This window comes from Squalius cephalus, assembly GCF_949319135.1.
Source record: "Squalius cephalus genome assembly, chromosome: 22".
NCBI lineage: Eukaryota > Metazoa > Chordata > Actinopteri > Cypriniformes > Leuciscidae > Squalius > Squalius cephalus.
This window is the reverse complement of record NC_137143.1, coordinates 26,777,003-26,802,454: the sequence shown is the minus strand read 5'-3', so window position 1 is coordinate 26,802,454 and position 25,452 is coordinate 26,777,003. Positions and strand designations below refer to the sequence as shown.

At 36.2% G+C, this 25,452-nt stretch overlaps 2 protein-coding genes across 4 annotated transcripts in view; both read left to right on the top strand.

The window, feature by feature from the left end:
* atp13a3 (ATPase 13A3) overlaps window positions 1-15,775 on the top strand; it is a 47,412-nt gene extending 31,637 nt beyond the window's left edge. For 2 of the 3 annotated variants that reach the window (XM_079856482.1, XM_079856483.1), the window contains exons 23-34: window positions 334-456; window positions 551-630; window positions 1,677-1,719; window positions 1,835-1,944; window positions 3,688-3,784; window positions 4,313-4,385; window positions 5,753-5,918; window positions 6,063-6,235; window positions 6,502-6,590; window positions 7,043-7,123; window positions 9,397-9,489; window positions 13,918-15,775. In XM_079856482.1, the coding sequence (XP_079712608.1) occupies window positions 334-456; window positions 551-630; window positions 1,677-1,719; window positions 1,835-1,944; window positions 3,688-3,784; window positions 4,313-4,385; window positions 5,753-5,918; window positions 6,063-6,235; window positions 6,502-6,590; window positions 7,043-7,123; window positions 9,397-9,489; window positions 13,918-14,118 (1,329 nt within the window). In that variant the 3' untranslated portion in view covers window positions 14,119-15,775. The remainder of the gene's footprint in view (window positions 1-333; window positions 457-550; window positions 631-1,676; window positions 1,720-1,834; window positions 1,945-3,687; window positions 3,785-4,312; window positions 4,386-5,752; window positions 5,919-6,062; window positions 6,236-6,501; window positions 6,591-7,042; window positions 7,124-9,396; window positions 9,490-13,917) is intronic. The other variant, XM_079856484.1, reaches the window with a different exon arrangement.
* Window positions 15,776-19,396: 3,621 nt separating this feature from the next.
* tdo2b (tryptophan 2,3-dioxygenase b) lies at window positions 19,397-25,019 on the top strand. Its single transcript, XM_079856480.1, has 12 exons — window positions 19,397-19,500; window positions 19,628-19,721; window positions 19,874-19,964; window positions 20,083-20,153; window positions 20,300-20,427; window positions 20,674-20,860; window positions 20,968-21,075; window positions 21,161-21,272; window positions 22,306-22,363; window positions 22,457-22,536; window positions 22,613-22,703; window positions 23,514-25,019. The coding sequence occupies exons 1-12, from the start codon at window positions 19,466-19,468 to the stop codon at window positions 23,671-23,673; spliced, it is 1,215 nt and encodes a 404-aa protein (XP_079712606.1). The 5' UTR covers window positions 19,397-19,465; the 3' UTR covers window positions 23,674-25,019.
* The last annotated feature ends 433 nt before the right edge of the window (window positions 25,020-25,452 follow it).

Below are 25,452 nucleotides of genomic sequence, written 5' to 3'. Positions count from 1 at the left end.
AATTGATTTTGTCCATTGGTAATTGATTGGATGGTTGTGGTTTGCTATTGCTGTGATGTCATGTGAGTGACAGGTGGCCCCGCCTTTGTGCCAGTAAACGTGTCATCAGAGAAGAGAAGAGATGCTACAAGAGGGAGGGGGAGTTATTTTGATGAAAGATTTTGAGGGCACACGAGTTTAAATATAATTATTGCGCACAGATTAATTATTTGTGGAAAATGCTGCAGTACAAGAATTGTCCATTCTGATTTAATGGTGACTTTAAAAACCAAAAATGTTATCAATAAAGCTTTAGCTTCAGCATCTCTCTGTACTTGTGTTCTCTGATGGCAGGAGATGGAAATTATTATGGAAGATGGGAATTCTGAGACGAGACCACAGGAACATTATCACTTTGCCATGAGCGGAAAATCTTTTGCTGTTATTATTGAGCATTTCCAGGACCTGCTACAGAAGGTTGGCTGAAAGCATATTTGCTTTTTATACCATATTTACATGTGTGTCGTAATATTATATATGATATCTATGAATTTTATTGTTGTTGTTGTAGCTTGTGCTTCATGGAACAGTATTTGCAAGGATGGCTCCTGACCAGAAGACTCAGCTTGTTGAAACACTGGAAAGTGTAGAGTGAGTATTAAAAAAACACACACACACACACACACACACACACACACACAGGCTATGTGATGATGTGGGGCTATTTTAATTCCAAAGGCCAAGGGAACTTTATCAGGATGCATAGTATCCTAAAAAAAAAAAAAAAAAAAAAATTAAAAATAAAAATCTGCCTGCCTCTATGGGAATTTAACATAGGGGTGTACTCACTTATGCACCATGTATTTTAAGGAAGAACATTTATTTATTTACGATACATTATTCATTCACAAAGAAAATTGGTGTCCTTAAAGGTTGGATTTTTCCTAATTTTTTAAATTAAGGCATTAAGTTCAATTTCCAAAATATGATTTTTTTATTCCTCTTTTTAGTCAACTTTAGCATGGGTGTATTCACTTATGCATAGCACTGTGTATATATATATATATATATGAAGCATTGATAATAAGAAATCAGAATATTAGAATGATTTCTGAAGGATTATGTGACACTGAAGACTGGAGTAATGATTCTGAAAATTCAGCTTTGCTGTCACAGGAATAAATTACATTTTAAAATATATATTTAAATAGAAAAACATTTTTAAATTGTATTAATATTTCACATTATAACTATTTTACTGTATTTTTGAAATAAACTTTGGTGAGCATAAGAAGCATAACTTCTTTTAAAAACATTTTAAAACACTTGCGGTAACACTTTAGTTTAGTGTCCAATTATCACTATCAACTAGTTGCTTATTAGCATGCATATTACTAGGATATTTATCAGTACTTATAAAGCACATATTAATGCCTTATTCTGCATGACCATATTCTACATCCCTTAAAGGTATAGTGGAGGATCTTTCCAAATTTTAGATAAGACCCACCCTCTCCACTTTTTGAGTAAGTTTGATTGATTCACCAGAATGATTGACAATTAGGAGGACCAATAGTATAGGTGATCCACCCAGAAGTAAAAAAATCCTCCACTATACCTTTAATCCTACCCAATACCTAAACTTAACTACCTAAAAATCTTGCTAAACTTTTTCTTTTTTCTGCTCTCTGCTGCAGTTATTTTGTAGGAATGTGTGGAGATGGAGCGAACGACTGTGGGGTGAGAGACTTTAAAAATCTGTTGTAAAACCTTTTCAATGGTGTGTCTTTTACACCTGTCATATGTTCTGAAAGTGTGATGTGTAGCTGCTGACGTCTGTCTGTTTGTTGCTCAGGCACTGAAGAGAGCTCATGCTGGGATCTCCCTGTCAGAGCTGGAGGCTTCAGTGGCGTCTCCCTTCACCTCCACAACTCCCAGCATCACCTGCGTGCCCAATCTGATCAGGTCTCCTTACTGCACCACAGCACGGCTCTGTTTTAATGCAGCCCTATAATGAGAAATCAAAACTTTCAGTATCTTTTGAAACAGTTCATTGTTCTACAACACGCTGTAAGTTTCAGAACTCAAAACATCTTCAGTCCAAAAACTGCATATATTTTAACTGCAAAAATTTGGCTTCTGACCTCAGAAACCCAAAAATGCATGACGTTTTGCATTATACATCAACGGTACCTTTGATTATGGTAGCACAATGAATAAAAATGAATTTAATAAATGCTGCTCCACACAAACGTATCTCTGCATGTGCTTTGAGTTTGGGTCTGGAATGAGAACTTGAAGCGCTTATAAAGCAGCTGTTGTTAACAAAAGGGCAATTAAAGGGCTTCCTGGAATTAAAATAGCCATACATATTTGTATTGTAATTTTACAGTTGTGTTGTAAAATGAAATGATTATAATTAAAATTTTCCTGGATTATTTATTATTACAATGGTAATATTACTTATAATTTATCATTATTAATATTGTATGACACATTTTTGGCTAAATTGTGCTGACCTACAAACAAGCACAGCAAACCTAGAGCTTTTTTAGTCATTTTTAGTCAATTTTGAATTAATTAATTTATTTATTTTCACTAAATTCATAAGGAGGATGGAGAACAGGCATAGGAAAACACAGAAGAGCCAAAAAAAGAGTAGAAATAAAATAACTCTTTTGGGTTTGATTTAACTTTTTAATAATTTTGTATTACAGTTTTTTGTCTTGAAGGTGCAGCAAGTGATTTCTGAGAAACACTGTTGATATTTGAAATCGACATCCAAACAAACACACCCCTATCCGAATGAAACACCCTCTCCCTTCATTGCTCCGCCCCCAAAATAATAAACACGCTGTGTGACACAGGCAACGGCTAGCTGGCGCATCAGACAGCTCGTGCAAATATACAGCGATACAGATACAGCATATCTTGGTTCAGTGAAACAGCAAAAAAAAACAATGCTACTCGCATATCGAGCAGAAGCAAAGCAACCTGAGAGGCTCTCTGATGTCTCTCCAACGCTGGAAAGCTTTTCTAATACTGTACTGTACTGTATTTTATTTTATTTTTCTAAACTGTTTTAATTATTCTTATTTCTTTTTATTATTTTAATTTCTTCTATGTAAAGCACTTTGAATTGCCATTGTGTATGAAATGTGCTATATAAATAAACTTGCCTTGCCTTGCCTTGCCTTGCCTTGCCTAATATTAACGCGGGTCCTAGCTCTTGCCTGATCATAACCCTTCTTTTTCCATTAATATTTCCTCTTTGGTAATATCCCAGCCATCTCTCTTTCTACAGTCTTTCTGCAAATGCCCCTCTTGCTCACTCTCTCTCCTCCCCATCATGAGCGGATACGCCCCCTACTTCTGATTGGCTTAACGAGTGTTTTGTGGTCAGTGCATTGGTCCAATCCACTTTGTTTTTTCTCCTATTTACACAACCAGTACTATGAACAAACACTTATTTTTCAGCACACACAAAACAGAAATCTATCAAATATTCACAAAACTGTTTGTTTGGTTGTTGATTTCAATTTCCAACATCGTTTCTCAGAAATCACTTACTGAACCTTAAATGAACCACAATGAGTTGATGAGGGTGCCTGTTTTGGCCTTCAACATTGTAGACCGTTTTACCCAATGATAAATGTTCTTTGTACAAAATGTCTTGTTTGCTGAGTCTCACTTGTTGTTTCTCCACAGGGAGGGACGGGCGGCTCTCATCACCTCCTTCTGTGTGTTTAAGTTCATGGCTCTGTACAGTATTATTCAGTGCCTCAGTGTCGCCCTTCTCTACTCCGTAAGTTCCCCTGTCATGATTTCAACCACAACAATTGACTGAACTGATCTTTGACTGCATCCGAAATCGCATACCTCCTCACTAATAGTAGGCTGAAAACAGTATGTGACAAAAGAAGTATGTCCGAATTCAGAGTAATCATAAAAGAGTTGGCAAATTTACCCGGATGACCTACAACTTCTAGCGAGATTCTGAAGTGTGCATATGATGGGCTCTTTACTATCCCATGAGGCCACGGGAGAGGATTTATGAATGGTTGCTGGTAGGTCGCATAACAGTGACAACATAGCGAATGTAGTACGTCCAGATTACATTCATACTACACACAGTCATACTATATAGAACATCATTTTTTAGAGGTTGTGAAGTACTTGTTCAAAATAAGTACCTACTCAAGAGAGTATGCTATTTCGGACGCAGCCTTTAACTTGGTTTTCTGTGCTTGAAGACAGATTGTGAGTAACCAAAGATCATTAGTTCTCGCTGAGATTGCTTATACAACCCTGATCCATTAATAATGCATTTCAGATTCGCAGTAACCTGGGCGACTTCCAGTTTCTCTTCATCGACATAGCCATCATTCTTCTTATTGTCTTCACCAGTGAGTGTCATCTGTAATGTCTTTCTTGTTCAGCTCAAATTTATCTTAGCATTGCCTGTTGTTTTAGCCTGTTCTATCTTTTTAGTTTTTATGAATTATGCAGTAACGCAAACTAGTCTTTGTAATACGGATTAGTGGATTCTGATCATCTGGTTTGAAACTTTTTAACCTCCACAATGCATTTCTCACTGCATTTAACTCACCAAATGTGAAATAATAGAGGTACACAGAAAATGAAATTAGGAAATAATATAGGACTGTTCTGTATAGTATCCATTATGATTACATTGCATAAGATCAGGGAAATAAATAGAGTAATTAGCCAATTTGGATTTTATGTGGTCAGTAAGCATTTAGATTTAACTTTAAGAGTTTGAGCTTATGGAAATCGAGGTGCATTATTAATTCATTGTAAGCAGCGAAGTACACAAATCAAGTACTTGAATAAAAGTACAGATACCCTAAAATAGTACTGTAGTAAAAGTAGTTGAGTAAAACTACAAAAGTAGATTTTTAATGTACTCCAGTATTAAAAGTATACAGCTCTGATTGATGAACCATGTTTATTATTTATTCTAGTCATTATCAGCAATAATAAGAAAGGGTTACACTTTATTTTAAGGTGTCTGTGTTACACTGTAATTTACATTTTAAGTACTGAGTAATAATAATTAACTACATGTCATGTACTCACTATAGGGTTAGTTCCATGTAATTAAGTACAATTTGTAGTAATTACTATAGTAGCTACTTGTAACGTGTAACAAAGACACTGTAAAATAAAGTGTTACCTAAGAAAGTTTAGTGCAGACATTTGATTTATTGTTCTGCAAATAAACCAGCATTTTATTAAAATGTTTTGTAATACTACTTATATTTACAGCTGACAGTCATGACGTAAATATGATTTTCATCTACAATAATAAATATAAAAATCTAGCATTAAGTAACTTTCTTTTCATGGAATTCAAGCTATTACATTATCCCAGTTCCCAATTCGTTTTGTCCCGATTATTGAATCAGTGAGCTGTTTGACTCAAGAATCGAATCAGTCCGATTCGTGAATGAATCTTTCAGTTAAATTTGTGAACGGGTTCATTGGAAAAAATCGCCATGTTCACTTTGAAATAAATGAGAAACGATATGTTTTTATGAAATGTAGTGGAGTAAAAAGTATGATATTATGCTTTGGAATCAAGTAGTAGAAGTTTCCTAACAAAAAATAAAAAAATACTCTGATAAAGTACAGATTCTTGAAAAATGTACTAGTAAAACTACTTAATTACTGTCCACCACTGATTGTAAGTACATTATTGATTCTTTTTGCTGTAATTTCTTTCTTTTTCGCTTTCCCCACCCACTCCTAGTGAGTTTGAACTCCGCATGGAAGGAGCTCGTCGCCCGAAGACCTCCCTCCGGTCTCGTCTCAGTTCCTCTCCTCTGCTCAGTTCTGACCCAGATTCTCATTTGCCTGGGTTTCCAGATCATGAGCTTTCTCTTGATCCAAAAATTCGACTGGTACTCCAAGCCAGAGTGAGTATGCTGCGCTGCCTCCAATGCAGAACAACTGATGTTTTTTGCCCTAACCTTATAGTTGCATTAAAAACAATCTTATGATCTGACTGCAGCTCGAGGTCATTGTTTTTTTGTTTTTTTTGCTTGTTCTGTAATTTACAGTATCTACAACTGCTCTGCTCCTCATCACATGGCTAACTCCTCCGAGCCCAAAGAAGAAAATATCATGAACGATGTGAATACCACACTCTTCTTCGTCTCCTCGTTTCAGTACCTCATTGTTGCCGTTGTTTTCTCCAAAGGAAAACCTTTTCGCCAGCCCAGCTACAAGAACTGTAAGGATGAACCTTTTTCGACTTAATGCATTCACAGTGCAGTGTAACTATTTTGAAATCATTGTTTTGATATTTATAATTGCATGTTTTTATATTCTTTTTCTCCCAATTGTATGCATATATTATTTTAAAGAAGTTTGAGTACATTTTGAAATTTTTTAATTTAATAGTATTGAATTTGAGTTGATTTGCAGAGGAAAGGTAAATCTAGTTCTCAGTTACTGTTCATTGACTGTGTTTCTGGTTATCTGTTTTGTTTCTTTTAGGGCCCTTTGTTCTTTCTGCTTTAATTCTCACCATTTTCCTGTTTTTCGTCATGTTTGTCCCAATCTCTGGAATCTATCAATTTTTGGAGGTATGGTTGTTGCTTAATTAATTCCTTTAGATAATATATGTCCTATTGTTTGAATAATTATTCAATTATTTCAATACCTTTCACACTTTAATTATTTATTAATAACTTTAATATATTTTAAAATGTGATTTATAAAAGCGTCATTCATTACTCCAGTCTTCAGTGTCACATGATACTTCAGAAATAATTCTAATATGCTGATTTGCTGCTCAGGAAACATTTCTTATTATTATCAATGTTGAAGACAGTTGTGCTGCTTCATATTTTTGTGAAAACCATGCATTTATTTGAAATAGAAATATTTTGTAACATTATAAATGCCTTTAATGTTACATTGGATCAATTGAATGCACCTTTCCTGAATAAAAGTACTGTATTCATTTCTTTCAAAATAAATGTTTACTGATCTTCATGTTTTAAGATGTTCTCTACATTGTCTCCATTCTCCTCAGCTTGTGTGTGTTCCTTTGAGCTGGCGTGTGGCTATGGTGTTAATCGTGCTGGGCAACACCTTAGTGAGTGTGTTCATCGAGGTAAGTGGGAACATCAGACTCTTACATCTCCCACATTATTTGTTGTGGATATTTACATATGAAAAGAAATTGCATTTCAATGTAATTCTATTGCTAATTCTTATACAGTATTTAGGGAAGATGGAGTTGACCCTTAAGCCAAGGTCAATAACACACTGCTCTTGCTGTAACCTAATTAAAACCCTCAATTGTACTTGATGGCATATACACTGCTACAGAAAAATACAAAAATAGGGTTGGGAATCAAGAGCTGGTTCTTATTCAGAACTGGTTCCATTTTTATATTAACATGAAAAAAATAATTTAGTTAAAGTACTAAATATACATGTAAACACAAGTTCTTATATATAAATATACACTGCCCGGCCAAAAGAAAAAAAGTCGCTGTTTGGATTTAAATGGGCAAATGCTTAAGAGTCTATGATTGGGTTATTATTGCAGTGATTATTATGTTTCTAGCATGTTATATGTTTGGAGTGTGTAGCTTTTCATTTCTTGAACAACCATGTAGGAAGACACATCATAGCCATATTCCTGGATTACAATGTCAAGATTCATCAGTCTCACTTTACTTTAAATAACATCACAACATATATTTCCATCAAGAGTTGCATCAATTTGTGTTCAAGATCTTGTATTGACAATGCAAGAGTCCAGCACTCTGTAAAGACTTTCAGTTAATTTAAGGTCTGGACTCAGAGGTGCCAATTCATGTGTAAAAATGATTCTTCATACTCCCTTCCCTCCCAACCATTCTTTCACAATTTGAGCCTGATGAATCTTGACATTGTCATCCTGGAGTATGGCTATGATGTGTCTTCCTACATGATTGTTTAAGAAATGAAAAGCTACACACTCCATCAATAAGAACTGTTTCCAAACATATTACATGCTAGAAACATAATAATCACGGCAATGGTGATCCAATCATGGACTCTTAAGCATTTTCCTATTTAAATCCAAACTGACTTTTTTTGGGGGCAGGGCAGTATTTTATTTTTTTCTATAGTCAGAACAAATTACTCTTTAAAAACATCAGTTCTTTTCAGTGAATATTGAGCCAAAAGAGCTTCTAACTCATTCATCTAAAATAACTTGATCATGGAAGTATTTGGGACAATTTGCAATTCATTTGATTAATAAGAATTTCAAGTAATTAAATAAATAAATAAATACAAAATATATATATTAAGTAGGGCTGTCAAAAGATTAATCGCGATTAATCACATTCAAAATAAAATTTTGTTTTTAATAATATATGTGTGTGTACTGTGTATAATTAAATTTGTATATATAAATACACACACATGCATGTATATATTTAAGAAAAATGTGTTATTTATATATATAAAAAAATATATTTATATATAATATAAACTATATAAATATATATACAGTATATGTATGCAAATATTTCTTAAATATATACATGCATGTGTGTGTATTTATATATAGAAAATAATTATACACAGTACACACACATATATTATGTAAACACAAACTTTTATTTTGGATGCGATTAATCGCGATTAATCTTTTGACAGCCCTAATATTAAGGCAATTATAATAGTATTAGGATCAGTAATTTGGTGCTTCCTGAAAAGCACTAAAAGAATCATTAATGAATTGGAGCGATTCCCATCCCTATACAAAAGTAAATTTCATCTGCTCTGCTGAGGCTGATTCACAGGATAAGGAAACAGAAGTTATATTTTGAGCTATACAGCCAGCCAGGCCATGAATTGTACAGCGTGTCTGATTCCATCAGCAGCTCCTGCCTCTGAATGAAAGAAAAGGTCAAATTACTATTGTCAAACTTTGAGCAAACTCCTCACGCTTATTAAGAAATGCCAGCAATCATCGTAGTGGCATATAGCGGCTGTTTGCTTCGCCTCTAGATCCCGCCGTCTTCCTGGTGCGGACTACAGGTCACGCTCCTTCTCAGACATTCTCCCTTACCTGTCAATCATAGAGTACTAGACTCCAGCAGCCAATCACTGGGACCCGATCCTGTGATCTCGCTTGATGTTCATTGCCAATAAACTGATTATTTTTAGGGCAGAATAAAATAATTCTCTTGCATCCCTTTATTTCTCTTTTAACTAACACACAATCCAAAAAAAACAAAAAAACACTGCCCTTTCAAAAAGAAATGTATTTAGTTTTGCTCTTGACAAGGAAACAGCAGAAACAATTGATGACCATAAATCTTTTGCTAGCCATGTGATCCGTAGCTCTCTTCATTCTTTCCGCCCTACTGCGATATTCTTTAGACCGTCGTGCTTGACGTCATCTTATGGAAGCATGTGTTCAGCAGAGACAAGCAGGGAAGCTATGGCGTCTCCCCTGCAGGCCCGACACCACAGGTTGGGAAAAATCTGACACTTCTGTTCACCGTTGCCTTTTCACTTCCTGGTGTCCACTCTGCCCTATTTCCCACTCTCACTCTTTTCCCACTCTCACTCTTTTCCCTCTCTCTCTCTTTCCCTCTCACTCAACACCCTCTCTTTCCCTCTCACTCAACACCCTGTTTTAACGTTTGGCCTTGCATGCGGCAACATGATTTTTTCTGAACGCTCTCTAGTGCCCCCTGTGGGGACTCTTGTTTTGTCATGCTCCGGGGCTTACGATTACCCCTCCTCCCCCTCCCCCCATTTTCCTCTAGTGCTCCTTCTGTAGTGGCAATTACTGCATACGTGTGTAAGCTATGCGTCTTTTTAAACCGTGTTTGGAATGACGGTGCAGGTATGTGCCAAACAGAGCAATGTTTAACGTCTAACATAATGAATTGCAAAACTTGCACTAAAGTTCTGATACAGTGAGGAAAATAAGTATTTGAACACCCTGCTATTTTGTAAGTTCTCCCACTTGGAAATCATGGAGGGGTCTGAAATTGTCATCGTAGGTGCATGTCCACTGTGAGAGACATAATCTAAAAAAAAAATCCAGAAATCACAATATATGATTTTTTTAACTATTTATTTGTATGATACAGCTGCAAATAAGTATTTGAACACCTGTCTATCAGCTAGAATTCTGACCCTCAAAGACCTGTTAGTCTGCCTTTAAAATGTCCACCTCCACTCCATTTATTATCCTAAATTAGATGCACCTGTTTGAGGTCGTTAGCTGCATAAAGACACCTGTCCACCCCATACAATCAGTAAGAATCCAACTACTAACATGGCCAAGACCAAAGAGCTGTCCAAAGACACTAGAGACAAAATTGTACACCTCCACAAGGCTGGAAAGGGCTACGGGGAAATTGCCAAGCAGCTTGGTGAAAAAAAGGTCCACTGTTGGAGCAATCATTAGAAAATGGAAGAAGCTAAACATGACTGTCAATCTCCCTCGGACTGGGGCTCCATGCAAGATCTCACCTCGTGGGGTCTCAATGATCCTAAGAAAGGTGAGAAATCAGCCCAGAACTACACAGGAGGAGCTGGTCAATGACCTGAAAAGAGCTGGGACCACCGTTTCCAAGGTTACTGTTGGTAATACACTAAGACGTCATGGTTTGAAATCATGCATGGCACGGAAGGTTCCCCTGCTTAAACCAGCACATGTCAAGGCCCGTCTTAAGTTTGCCAATGACCATTTGGATGATCCAGAGGAGTCATGGGAGAAAGTCATGTGGTCAGATGAGACCAAAATAGAACTTTTTGGTCATAATTCCACTAAACGGAGAAGAATGATGAGTACCATCCCAAGAACACCATCCCTACTGTGAAGCATGGGGGTGGTAGCATCATGCTTTGGGGGTGTTTTTCTGCACATGGGACAGGGCGACTGCACTGTATTAAGGAGAGGATGACCGGGGCCATGTATTGTGAGATTTTGGGGAACAACCTCCTTCCCTCAGTTAGAGCATTGAAGATGGGTCGAGGCTGGGTCTTCCAACATGACAATGACCCGAAGCACACAGCCAGGATAACCAAGGAGTGGCTCTGTAAGAAGCATATCAAGGTTCTGGCGTGGCCTAGCCAGTCTCCAGACCTAAACCCAATAGAGAATCTTTGGAGGGAGCTCAAACTCCGTGTTTCTCAGCGACAGCCCAGAAACCTGACTGATCTAGAGAAGATCTGTGTGGAGGAGTGGGCCAAAATCCCTCCTGCAGTGTGTGCAAACCTGGGGAAAAACTACAGGAAACGTTTGACCTCTGTAATTGCAAACAAAGGCTACTGTACCAAATAGATTTTCTCAGGTGTTCAAATACTTATTTGCAGCTGTATCATACAAATAAATAGTTAAAAAATCATACATTGTGATTTCTGGATTTTTTTTTTTTTTTTTAGATTATGTCTCTCACAGTGGACATGCACCTACGATGACAATTTCAGACCCCTCCATGATTTCTAAGTGGGAGAACTTGCAAAATAGCAGGGTGTTCAAATACTTATTTTCCTCACTGTATATTGTGTTTTGTGTGTTTATAAAGCATCTGGTTTGGTTAAAGGAATATTCTGGGTTGTTTGCAACTTAATGTCTGTGGAAAGCAGTTTTTCTACTTCTGGTTTTGCTTAAGTAATTTATAGTTTGCAGTGCCATGTTAACTAGTCCTTGATGAAAAAAAAACTACCAGGTTAACTTTTTTAGACTACACTACTGTTCAAAAGTTTGGGGTGAGTAAGATGTTTTTTGTTTTTTAGTTATTAAAGAAATTAATACTGTTCAGTAAGGATGCTTTAAATAGCTTTAAAATATATAATAAAAAATATATATATATAAAAAAATACTGTTCTTTTGAACATTCTATTCATCAAAGAATCCTGAAAAAAAAAATTACCATCGTTTCCACTAAAATATTAAGCAGGACAGCTGTTTTCAACATTGGTAATAATAATAAGAAATGTTTATTGAGTAGCAAATCAGCATATTAGAATGAAGGATCAGGTGACAATGACAATATTGCTGTTTTTACTGTATTTTTTCTTTTAAATGCAGTCTTGGTGAGCATAAGAGACTTGTTGTAAAAACATTTTTAAAATCGTACAATCCCAAACTTTAGAACGGTAGTGTAGTTAAGTTGTCGTAGTATTCAAGGCATGAGCTGGTGGAGAGTAACAGCTCAATTGCACTCAAAGATACATGCATGAAAACAGCATGTTTTTGCTTCCACTCAAAAATTGGTATTTACAACATGTTATAATAAATGATCTGTGAGGTATTTTGAGCTGAAACTTCAGACTCATTCTGGGGACACCTGAGACTTACATTACATCTTGTAAAAAGGGGCATAATAGGTCCTGTTTAAAGTGTAAATAACTCTGAATATTCCTTTAAATGAATGCTCTGGGTTCAGAACGAGTCTGTGGCCTGCTGTCGATGATCACAGACAAATAATTTATACGTGCATCATCCTTTTAAATTGGGACTATTTTTGTTGGTGGATGAACTTCAAGTTACCAATTTGTTTGATGTACTCATGCAGACATGGAGTAGTGTTATTTTAGTATTATATTTAGTATTTTAGTATTACATACTTTTTACTCATAATTATTTCTGTTTAAGTCATTTTAGTTTTTTTGAACATTTCTCTAGATCAAAGGGTTCAAAAGTTATAACCATTTCAGTGTTGAATTTTTGAACTGGTGGTGGCGCTATGGAGTTGGTCCTAGAGACAAAAAAATTGCTACATTTACTATTCATGGCCATCACTACAAGTGTGCCAAATTTCATCATTTTCCTATGTACGGTTCATAGGGCTGCCATAGACTTCCACTGGGAATAATAATAATAATTATTATTTTAAGCTTGTCTAAACTTAAAAATTTTCAGCTTAATTTCAGTTACTGAAAACAGTTTTAGTTAAGAATAATAACACTGATACTGAGAAATGAACCAGGTTGACTTTTTTTTTTTTTTTTTTTTTAGCTTGTCAATAAGTTATAGTAATATATAATAATAGATTGCAAATAACCTGGAATATTCTTTTAAAGGAATGTCCCGGGTTTAAAAGGAGCTCTATTGACAGTATCTGTGGCTTGCCTTCGATTTAAAAAAATAATCATAATTTTGAGCCCTTAGATTGTTAAAACAAGCAAATATTGTCGACAGTAAGTCAATGAAGCAACTCTTCAGAAGGGGTTTGAAGATGAAATGATTTTGTTAAAGCACTTATTTTAATGCTTCTTCACCAAAATATGTCAACAGATGGATGAACTGCAGTTTATGCTTTACTAATATGATTCCTGTGGATTTTTCTCTGTGCGCATATTGTATAAAATGAGTGGGCTCAGAAATGTTATATATCTTTACACGCATTAGGTTAGTGAGTGGTTTTGTCTTACTACTTCCATTTTAACTCTATAATGAGTAAGTCTTTTAAAACTGATCCTTTATCACAATGCATTGTCCTTCCCCATATACTTACTATTTGTATTTTGCATTGAAAGCACATTACATTGATGACAAGTCAAAGTTATTTTCTGTGGTAACTGACAGCATGCCATGGATTTGAACCCGGAACATTCTTTTTAATACCATTTGAGCTTAGCTAAAGCAAAAATGTATATTTCATTGGAATTTTGGTATTAATTTGGATGAGAATAACAATTCATTACCCTTGCATGTGCTCAGAGGCATGACATACTCTACAGACAGACCAAAGGCTCTGACATTGTTTCTGCAGATGAATATGAATATCTCATTTCATTTTGTTGTAGTTTACAGCGATTCCAATACAGGTTTGAATTCTGTATTTTGAAGAAAAGGATAAAAACCGACTTCTTATCTTCACCTTCCCCTGTGTTCCTCTCTGGCCGATGTGTGTGTGTGTGTGTGTGTGTCTATAGGAAGGAATAGACCTGTATGGAACTAAATGCCTCTCCTGGCTTTGCTGCCGACGGAGAAAAGTGCCCAAGGCTCGGTACATGCACCTGGCCCAAGAGCTGAGCGTGGATCCCGACTGGCCTCCCAAACCTAAGAGCACTACTGAAGCCAAACCCGGCCCTCATCCGGACGACTGCTCCTACCAGATCGAGGCTGTTTCCTAGCATTTCCACCCGCTCACACTCCATATTGCACATCCAAACCACCAGGGAGTTCCCTAAACACTGTCAAATTTAACGATTTTGTTCGAACCGATACGAAAAAAGACACCAAAAACAAAACCCTGCAACGGAGAGTTTTTAATAACACTTCGAAGATATTTCGAGGTTCTGTTCTCCCATTTGATTTTTTGTTTGTTTGTTTGTTTCTGCTGCACAATATGTTTTTTTAAAATGGGCGGGGTTCACAGGCTGGGAACTGTGTAAGCCCCGCCCACTCAGGCGTGCGGTTTGTCAGCACGTCACCGATATCCCCTTAAGGCATCATGTAGACCGCAAAGTCATTGAACTCATTACCAAATGTGGCTCTTTAGATCACCGTCAGACACCATGGTCCTGGTGGCTCTCCTACAGATATCAAGGAGGCTCTTCACTGGATTTCAAGCATCGTCCTGTTACTGTAGTCTGTAGTGCATCATCTCTACAGGCTCTGCGGCAGGGGCTGCATGCTAACGCTTTGGAAACCGTCGCTGCATGCGGAACAAACCAAACTCTAGTGGCTCACAGAATCCAAGATCCAGCTTCGTTTTCAGCCAGCTCGTTTTAAAAAAAAATATATCGACGTAGATATATAATTATACTTGATCTTTACTTTTCATATCTCTTCCCATGGAAGAATCGAGGTGGGATTCACTTGTGGAAGGCCAAATTTGTAAAAGTTTGCGTTTTGTTCACTTTTCCTGGCGCAGCATTTGCGATTGGTTTTGATTTGATCCATCCTGAAACTGAAGTCAAGTCCTGATTTAACTAAAAAGCCGGCATCACAGTTTTTGCAACGAAACGTTACTGGGAATTGCATTGGGGATCAACAGGAAAGAGGCAAGGGGTGTACATCGAGAAATATAGGGCACATGATAGTACAAATGATAGTTTTAAACTGGATTCCTTTAAGTTGTGTATCTGACAATTGTATGTTCAAATTTTGCGATCCAAATCAAAAGCAGGTTGCTGATAAAATCATTCTCAATTGGCCAGTTAACAGTATTACTTGTGCATGACTTATTAACGGTTTTGCTGCTAATCTAGGAAACAAAACAACATTTTTCATCCTTAACGATCATTAGAAGGTTCGAAATCTGTTGCAGATGATCCCTCCCCCTCTTCCAGATGTGATGTATTTGCATAATTTATACAATGCAGTTGAACTATTCTCAAATTGCAGATTTGCATCTTTTGGTATTATTTGTTTTTTGAAGAAAAAACAAAACAAAAACCGCTTTTTCGTATAATAATTTTACATGTGGCGTTCCATGAAAAGAACCACTAAGCAATATCAGGTGATCACCGTTGTTTTTTCATTACACTGACAGTTTGTATTGTTGCTCATCTGAAAATCCAAACCATTTATAGTGTATTTTGAAGAGTTTTGGTCAGTCATTTCACTGAGTTAAGTTTCATGCCTTTTTAGTTTTTTTGTTTTTTTTTGGCAACTTTTCATGTTATCAAAAAAGTCTCAAATGGGAAATGATTAATAGTATTATTATGTACTATTAAAAATGGAAAATATCATTTGCTTGTCTTTTGGACAGCACTTAATTTAATAATGAATTACTATGTGACGTAACAGAATTTGTAAACATATTAAAGATACATGTTCTACATGAACCTTGGAATGAAATGTTGTTTGAATACGAAGGAACAAGATGTGCAAACATTGAAGTTCGAACAGTAATCCAACAATCTAATCACGGATTTTCCTACGTTTGCGTTTATTTATTGTTTGGTTTTCAAGTACATGTTGATTTGTTTTGCTGTATATGGGGCATTTTTAATTCAGTTTAATCTGAAAAAGGGCTGAATCTGTCTGTCTTGTTATTGCTCCATTTCTGCTATACTTTGGTACTGTTTGATGTTTGAAATGGTATTGATCATCTGCCATATTTGCAATGTGTTCTTTTCAACCGTATGTCCAATGTCGTATCTGTATGTTTGTTAATATCATAAACGCGTGTTTGCTGGGCATTCCTTGAGCGAGGCAACAACAAATCACCTTGCTGTTATTGACCTGGGTGACACGATCAATTATATGATGTATAAGTTTTAAAAACATCTCAAAGCATCTACTCGCACCATCTACTGAGCCCGGATAGTTAAACAGACATGCCTATTTTTTTTTATTTTTTTTTTTTTTTTTTTAAACATGTATGTCCTTAACAAATGTGAATGCAATGCTTTTGGGATTGGGGAATGTTAAATTATTTTCTTTTTTTAATTATTGGTATTGTTAATTCTGAAGTTTTTTTTTATTTTTTATTTAAATTGTTTAGTTTGTCTTGATCTGAACTGTGTGGTGTGGCAATCATTTTCTCTTCCTCTAGGAGGCAGTAGGTTGCTGCTAGGACTTGGAGAACATCATCACAATAACAAACCTGCACCTTATGCACATTTTGTCGGTTTTGTTCACTTTTATACATGCAGATGAAAACTGAAAGGGATAGTTCATCCAAAAATGAAAATTCCGTCATACACTATTTTATCTTATATGTTTCTATGTTCTGTTGAACTCAAAAGAGGATGTTTTGAAGAATTTGGGTAACCAAACAGTTGCTGGTCTCCATAGTATGGGCGGGAAAAATTCAATGGAAGTTTATGGGGACCAGCAACTTGGTTGAGCAAATTATGACAGAAATTTTATTTTAGGATGAACTATCCCTTTAAGTTCCATAGCAATCATATATGTGCTGAAAAAAATGTGTTTTTCAAAACTGGTTCACGTCATCTTTGTCATATCTGCAGTTCTCTAGCATACAAACGCACAGGAAAAAAAGAGTGTTTGATTACTGGAGGTCATTAAATACAGTTACTCTTTGCTTTTGCATAATTAATTTTGTACCGTATGTCGTATTCATTTTTGTGTGAGAACGAAGGTGTTATCAAACATGAGCAAAAGTTCAGCCACTGGTTCTGTTAAGGCTGGAGTGGTTAATTTCCTCAGGGAAATGTGTGTATTTGTAATGATTAATGCTGAATAAATACATATGGGAAAAGTCACGTGGGTCAGTGTTCTTGGTGACGGTCAGTATATATTCTCCCGCCACGTTTTATATTTTAATATGTATTTTTTATTTTATTTGCTTTAATAAATAGTGTGAGTTTGTCTTTGCTATTTTCCTCCACCACTTGCTGCTCTGTAAAAAATGGCACAAAGAGAAAATTCATATCGTTCATTGCTATCAGCATGTTGGCTGTAAAATGGGGTGTGGGAATCTTTCAGATGTTTAGCTGCCTTATTTTCTATTTGAATATAATAAAATGTAATTTATTCCAGTGATACAAAGTTGAATCATTACTCTAGTCTTAGGTGTCACGTGATCCTTCATAAATAATTTTAATATGCTAATTCGATTCATGCGATTTCTTGTTGACAATAGTTTTGCTGCTTAATGTTTTTTCAGGATTCTTTGATGAATGGTAAGTTCAAAAGAAGATTTTTTTTTTTTTTGTAAATCTTTGATCAATTGAATGTGTCCTTGCTAAATAAAAGTATCAATCTCCGAAAATCATACACCAAACTTTTGAAACGATAGTGCAAGTAAAAAGTAACAAAATATTCAAGTTACGAATTAGCGAAATCTAATATGGAAAGTGACAGTATGAGGTTCTATGTCTGCGATTTCACTTCATTTGTTCACTTTTTTTGCCTTTTAGCTGTTGAAAATACCTGTAGACCGAATAGAACAGGGAGCTGCTTGGGACACAATTTTCAATTAGCGTGATCAAACCTTTAATAATGTCACCCACACCAGGGTTTTCCTCTGTTTTCAACCAAACTTCCATAATTCCATCATTTTTGACACATAACTGCTTGTGTTTCTTGGATCATGTGGTGGTTTACTTGTGTTTGCACAGAATGTTGTAGGCTTAACCGAACTTCAGCCCCATTAAAATTACAACACCCTTTGACCTGAAGCTCTGTCTCTGAGATATCGATGTGTTTATTTTTTAAGGTCAGGCCTGGTCAGGCCTGGTCGGGCTCTAAGTGATGTTATATGACTGTTTGGGGGTTCCACACGAACATATGCGAAAGCAAAAATCAGCTCTTATATAAAGTTGTTACAATCCCTGAAGCATTCTCTCGATGAAATTGATTGATTGGATTATAAATAAACGCCAAAAAGGACACCCGAACACAAAAGCTAAATGCGCTTAATTAATTTGGTGTCATTACATTTGACCATTTAATACAGTTTTGAAAATGAGGGTTGCATTTAAATGTTCTTCATTTTGATATTGTGCTTGTGACGTGTTGGCTTGTCTGGTTTTCAAACTGTATTTGCTGTTTGCGTTTAGATCATTTTTCTCTATAGTTTCTACACAGTTAAACCCATGACCTTGTCGTGACATGCCCCCTTACCATCAGATGCCATTGGCTGTTACTGTTAAATTTTAAGAGAGTAGGGACACACGGACTTTTAAATATTTACCTGTCATACACGTAGGCTATATTAATATTCCAAATGCAAGGACACTTTGACCATGAGACAAACAAGCACATAATCAAATTGCAGAACATTTAAATAATCCTCATTTTGACTCTGGACAACAAATTAAATGGTCAACAAGCACGGCTTATTCCTTTTTTCTTTTATTTTTTTATCCATAATCAAACCCTCTAAGTCTAATCTTACATGGGAGGTTTTTGGGGATCATAACAAGATTGGCAGATCATAATCAAGGACCGGGACAATCCATTTCTTTTAAATAGAATAAAATATATAAACGTATTTATTTAAGTAAAAAAGCATTGTCACATGATTCAATTAGTAATTATAGAAGTCTAAATTTTAGTATCATTGAGATACTGTTATAGTTTTTATTCATATTTTGAATTAGTTTTTATAATTTTATAACTTTTTATAATTTATCATGTTAAAGATTTAGTAATTTTAGTTTTTTAGCTTTGTAATTTTTTTATGTCTATATAGTAAAATTTTATTTCATTTAGTTTAACGATGTTAAAACAATAACATCGTTAACACTTAAAACAATACAAAGTTAAAGTTTTTTATATTTTGTTTTATTTTATTTCAGTTTACGTTTATTTTTAATTAACTAGTAACCCTGGTCTAAAAAAAAAAAAAATCCAAAACAATCGCATTGTAAACTGTAGACACAAACACACACTCACATGCCTTGCATCCTGCTTGGATAGGCAGGGTTTGACAATCCAGCATTTGATTGGACACTTCAAACCTTTAAATGCTTCACTTTGCAATGAAACACCCAGAACCTTGTGATAACCTTGTGATAACGCTGATAAGATCAATTCCTGTTGGACATTTTGAGGAAAAACATGAGTGGATGTCCGTTTTTTGAAAGAAAGCATCAGTGGGTTTTATATTGTTTTAGAATTTGTTTTTTAACTAAATGTTTTTTTTATTTTATATCAAAATCAAATGAAATGCAATGTTATCAACATAAAATGCAATCTCAAAATTTTTCATCTCAAAATTAGATTGTTTACCAGTAAAGCAGAGGAAGAGGATGAATCCCAAAAGGGCACCAACAAAGCCACTAAAGGAGGAATCATCTATGGAGAATACCTACAGGTAATTAACTTAAAGTCATCAACCTTTATCGACATCTGATCCAAATATGAATTATTCATATCTAACATTTCAGTCTATTTTGCAGTAAATGATTGCAGCAAGAAAAGCTGATGTGCATTAAGGTGTAATAATGTCAGTCTGTTTGCTGTTAGCTTGACAAGGTGCTGGACGCTCAAGTCTTGCAGAGTGAACTGAAAGGCAACAAAATCCATGATGAGCATCTCTTCATCATTACCCACCAGGGTAATCTATTTATATGTATTCATAACCTATGAAAACCATATGAGCATTAAAAAATATTTCGTATTCTAAGGTTCCATTTTCACAGATCCTGACTGCATTATCCTGCTTTCTCCTTTAGCTTACGAGTTGTGGTTTAAGCAGATATTGTGGGAGCTCGATTCAGTCCGGGACCTATTCATAAAAAACCATGTGAGTTAAACTAAGTGAATATTGAGTAAAATAAGTGTAACTTTTAAAGAGAAGAGTTGACTTTACCTCAAGCATTTTGACTTTATTTAGATGCATTTTTTGTGATAAAATGAAAAATTATGAAATGTGGATGTCGCCCACTGCAGGTTCGGGATGAGAGAAACATGCTGAAGGTGGTGAGCAGGATCCACAGGGTCACCATGATCTTCAAACTGCTGGTGGAACAGTTTGCTGTCCTGGAGACCATGACTGCCCTGGACTTCTTTGACTTTAGGTAACAGCCTCAGTCAATCTCATAACTCATAAAAGCTCAGGTTCTCTCAGCTCAAACAACCATAAACAACTGGCCTCAATTGTTCAAAGAATTTGTGTAATAAGTTGTGAAATTTCTATCGACCCTAGAACATTGTGTTCTATCCACCCTAGAACATTGTGTTCTATCCACCCTAGAACATATACTTCCACGAGTGAGCTTGCTGCAGGTAATTTGTGAATGAATCAGACTATGTTGTGTACGTAGGGAGTATCTGTCCCCAGCCTCGGGGTTCCAGAGTCTTCAGTTCCGTCTTCTGGAGGGTAAGATTGGTGTGGCGGATCATTTAAGAGTCCCCTACAACCGTCGACACTACAGAGATAACTTCCACGAACATGAGAGTGAGACACTGCTGAGTTCAGAGCAGGAACCCTCTCTCCTTCAGCTGGTGGAGGTAAAATCTCTCATCTTCAGGTTTAGAAGAAATAGAAATTTTGCCACTATTGTTTTTCCGTAATTAGAATGCTATGTCAAAGTTATATGTTATTATGTGTTTTGTAGCAATGGCTGGAGAGGACTCCTGGACTTGAAAGTGATGGGTTTAATTTCTGGGGGAAACTCCAAGCCAACATCGAAGAGGGTCTCAAGATGGAGAAGCAGAAACTGGAAGTTCGTTCTGCTCTCATTTCTAATCACAATGATTTTTTTCCAGTCATGTTACTGAGCTTAAGGTTGACATTGCTTTCACTGATAGAAACTGGAAGATTCTGAGGTAAAGCAGGAGCTTCTAGAGGATCGAAACAAACAGTCTGAGGTCTTCACTGCCCTATTTGACCCTAAACGCCATGAGCATCTTTTAAGCAAAGGTGAGGACCGGCCCACAATGCTTTGCCACTAACCGCTAAGGTAGACTAATAAGTAGGGTTGCGAGTAACTAAAACTATGGACTCTTTTTACAGACTGTGAACACACAGTTATCAACATCGCAAGTCTAGTAAAGTTTTTCATAGTTTTTAAAAAACAAAACGTGAGGTAGCAAATTAGCTCAATATTAATAATAAACTTGTTATAATTAATTATAAATATTTGGATCAGTTAATTAAATTAACTTGATGTAGCTGAATTCATTTTACAATCCAATTAATCTGTTCGTCCAGCGAGCACTCAGTATTGATCGTCTATCATTATTTTTGTGGACAATCAAAACCCACATGAATTTGCACGGTTTTATTTGACTAAATCACGAACACATAACTAATCTAAACAAACACATACACGCAATCACGCAAATATGGGTAAAAAGTTAAAGGAACACGCCGACTTTTTGGGACTTTAGCTTATTCACCGTATCCCACAGAGTTAGATAAGTCCATACATACCCTTTTCATCTCCGTGCGTGCCGTAACTCCGCTAGCCTAGCTTAGCACAAAGACTGGAGGTAAAAAGCACCAGCTAGCATACTGCTCCCAATAAGTGACCAAATAACGCCAACATTTTCCTATTTACATGGTGTGATTTGTAGAGTCACAGCGTGTACAAATAACAAGGTCACGGTTAGACCTGGTTATCTCGCTGGCACCTTAGCTTGTTTTATGGTTGGCTGAGGGTGTTTGCTGGATTATTCAGTAAATATAATGAATAATTGTGTGTCTGTTTGGTCATTTCGGGCGGAAAATAGCACTTGTGCTACAACCTGGCACAATGCATCTCTCCTTGTTTTGATACAAGGTAAATGTTAATTTGTGCATTGTCCCTGTTTAAATAAAATGAAACAAAAAAAAGAAAAAAGAATCCACTACAGTGATAGGCCTACACTATACTTTGTTATATTACCTTGGCAGTTAATGAAAAAAAAAAAAAAAAATGAACACTGCTGCGATTTTAATCTTTTTCCAAAAGGTGAACGTCGACTTTCTTACAAGGCCCTTCAAGGAGCTCTAATGATCAATTTCTATAGGTAAGCATTTCATGTAATATCCGCTAAATTCATGTAAATATTATTTTTATTCATTATACAATGGAGACAGACCGTAATTTTTTCCCCTTCCAGGGAAGAGCCTCGCTTCCAGGTTCCCTTCCAGCTCCTGACTGCGCTGATGGAGATCGATATGCTTATGACCAAGTGGAGATGTAAGCCTTTGATTCTGAGCTCTCAATCAGAAATCCACAGCCATGTCCCACATTTAACACAAAACTTTTTCTCTAGATAACCATGTCTGTATGGTGCACAGAATGATTGGTAGTAAGGCAGGTACAGGTGGATCTTCAGGATACCATTACCTGCGCTCGACTGTCAGGTGTGTGTCTCATTTTTATTTTTCTGTGCCAGTCTGAAACACTAAACTTCCTGTGGTGTTTTGGTCATCATCTTACTCATGGTGGCATGATTACAGCTCATTTACACAGTGGTTCTTAAGGGGTGCATCTCAATCAAATGTCTAAACAGCATACTAAAATAATGTTGTTATTTAATACCAGCGGTAACATACTACGTTGATGTTACTGATTATGTAGATAAAGTGATTTGGTGACCAAAAATGTTTGAGAACCGCTCCATGGAAGCTTGTTTCCGCCACAGAATAAAAAATAAAAAAGGTGAAAAAATCTCACAATTCTGATTTTTTTTCTCTCGCGCAAATGCGTTTATATCACGCAATACTGTGAATAAAAAGTCAGAATTGTGCAATGTAAAGTCGCAATTGCATGTTGTAAACTCGTAATTCTGAGAAAAAAGTCAGTCTTTTTTTCCCCTCAGAACTGTAATTTATAACTCGTAATTGTGAGTTTATATCGCAAAATTCTGAGAAAAGATGTCAATTGCGAGAAAAAAGGTCAAAAAGAGATTACATCTCACAATTGTGAGAAAAAAAGTTGGAATTGTGAGATAAAAAGTCTCAATCATCTTTTAAATTGTTTTATTCTGTGGCAGAAACAAGCTTCCATATTTTTACACGTGTTTGAAGATGATAAAAGGATTTTATTGGCATTTTAATGCATTTATGGGAGTTTCACACAGGGATAAACAGTAACACTTTAACCTCAGAAAAGTGCTTAAAAATATAAATGTTTGCCATAAATCAATGATGCCTCGTTCTCTCATCTTTCAGTGACCGTTACAAAGTGTTTGTGGATTTGTTCAACCTGGCATCATTCCTGGTACCTCGTGCCTGGGTGCCCAAACTGAACCCAAACATCCATAAGTTCCCCTACATGGCCGAGTGTTACGACAGCTCCTACAATTCATGCAGCGGTGAGGATTCAGATTAGAAAGATCAGACTTGTTTGTCCAGGCTGATGAAATGAAATAATGTCCAAGAACTCGGGAATAATGCCAAGTACTCTGTATTGATCAGCTAAAGTCTGTACTTTTTGCTCCATTTACGTAATTGACTAGATATCGAAAAACTTGAAACTTCTCTCCATATGTTATAGGCTAGATAAAGGAAGTTTAATGATGAAGTAATTGTGTATATACAAACAAATCAAGAAATCTTGTACATACTATTTATATTTAAAACATTTATGTAAAAAATGTCTTTTGTACCTATAAAAGGATATTTTTGAATGCGGCTCATTGATTTCACACACACACACACACACACACACACACACACACACACACACACACACACACACACACACACACACACACACACACACACACACACCCTCACACACACACACTCACACACACACAAAAAAAATGTCTGGTTTACTATCTTTGTGGGGACTCTCCATAGACTTAATGGTTTTTATACTGTACAAACTTTATCTGCTATCTCCTTACACTAACCCAACCCCTAAACCTACCCATCACAGAGAACTTTCTGCATTTTTACATTTCTAAAAAAAACTTGTTTAACAACAATTTAGGTCCCCACTGTGACACGAGTCCCCATGAGTGTGCATTCAGGTTGAAGTCCCCACCGGGATAGAAAAACATGAACACACACTCACACTCTCACTCTCACACACTCTCTCTCACACTCACACACTCACTCTCACACACTCTCACATACTCTCTCTCACACACTCTCTCACACACTCTCTCTCTCACTCTCACACACTCTCTCACACTCACTCTCTCACACTTTCTCACACACTCACACACATTCTCACACTCTCTCACACTCTTTCACACACTCACTCTCTCTCACACACACTCTCTCTCACACACTGTCACACACTCGCTCACACTCTCACACACTCTCTCTCATAATCTCTTTCACACTCACTCTCACACACTCTCTTTCACACTCACTCACTCTCTTTCACACTCACTCTCACACACTCTTTCACACTCACTCTCACACACACTCTCACATAGGTAGTGGTGGGCAGATCGAGGCTTCGTGAAGCAATGAAACAGTTGAACCAAATGTGCCATGTTGTTTCGAGGCTTCGAATCAATCCGACACCCGTCTCAACGGTGACACCTAGTGGTCACTTGCAGGTGTTGATCTGAAACAACCTTGATGAGCCATTAAAAAATGTGTTGTTTTTTTATTATTGTATTTTTCTAATATGTGAAGCTTGTAACCTATAGGCTCCTCACTGTGCATAATGCTAGTTTGGTTCTGCAAAATGAATATTAATAAAAGAAATCAAGCCACAATTTTTAGAGATTTTTATTCAAAAATATTAATTTCTCTGCTGTGGAAGGACTTAGCCTACTTCTTTTTTTTTACAGATAATTTCTCCAGCCTTTGAAAAAATCCTCTCACAAGGGACACTTGTTGCAGGCATGCAAAGATATTTTTTAGCTAGGACATACAAATGAGGAAAGATTGCTGCTCTCTCGTTCCAGTAAGTTAGGGGATCATGAGTTCTGGGCAAATACGCATCGTTGATGTATTTTTTCACTTCCACTGTGGCATCAGCTGTAGCATTGTGTGTCTCATATGTAGACCTATAAAATGTATATTCACACAATATTATATTATATTATATTATATTCACATTGAAGCTATTTTTAACATGATTGGCAGTTGTGATTGGACATTAGGTTGTAGGGCAAAGGGCTATGGACTTTCTAAACAGTGTCCC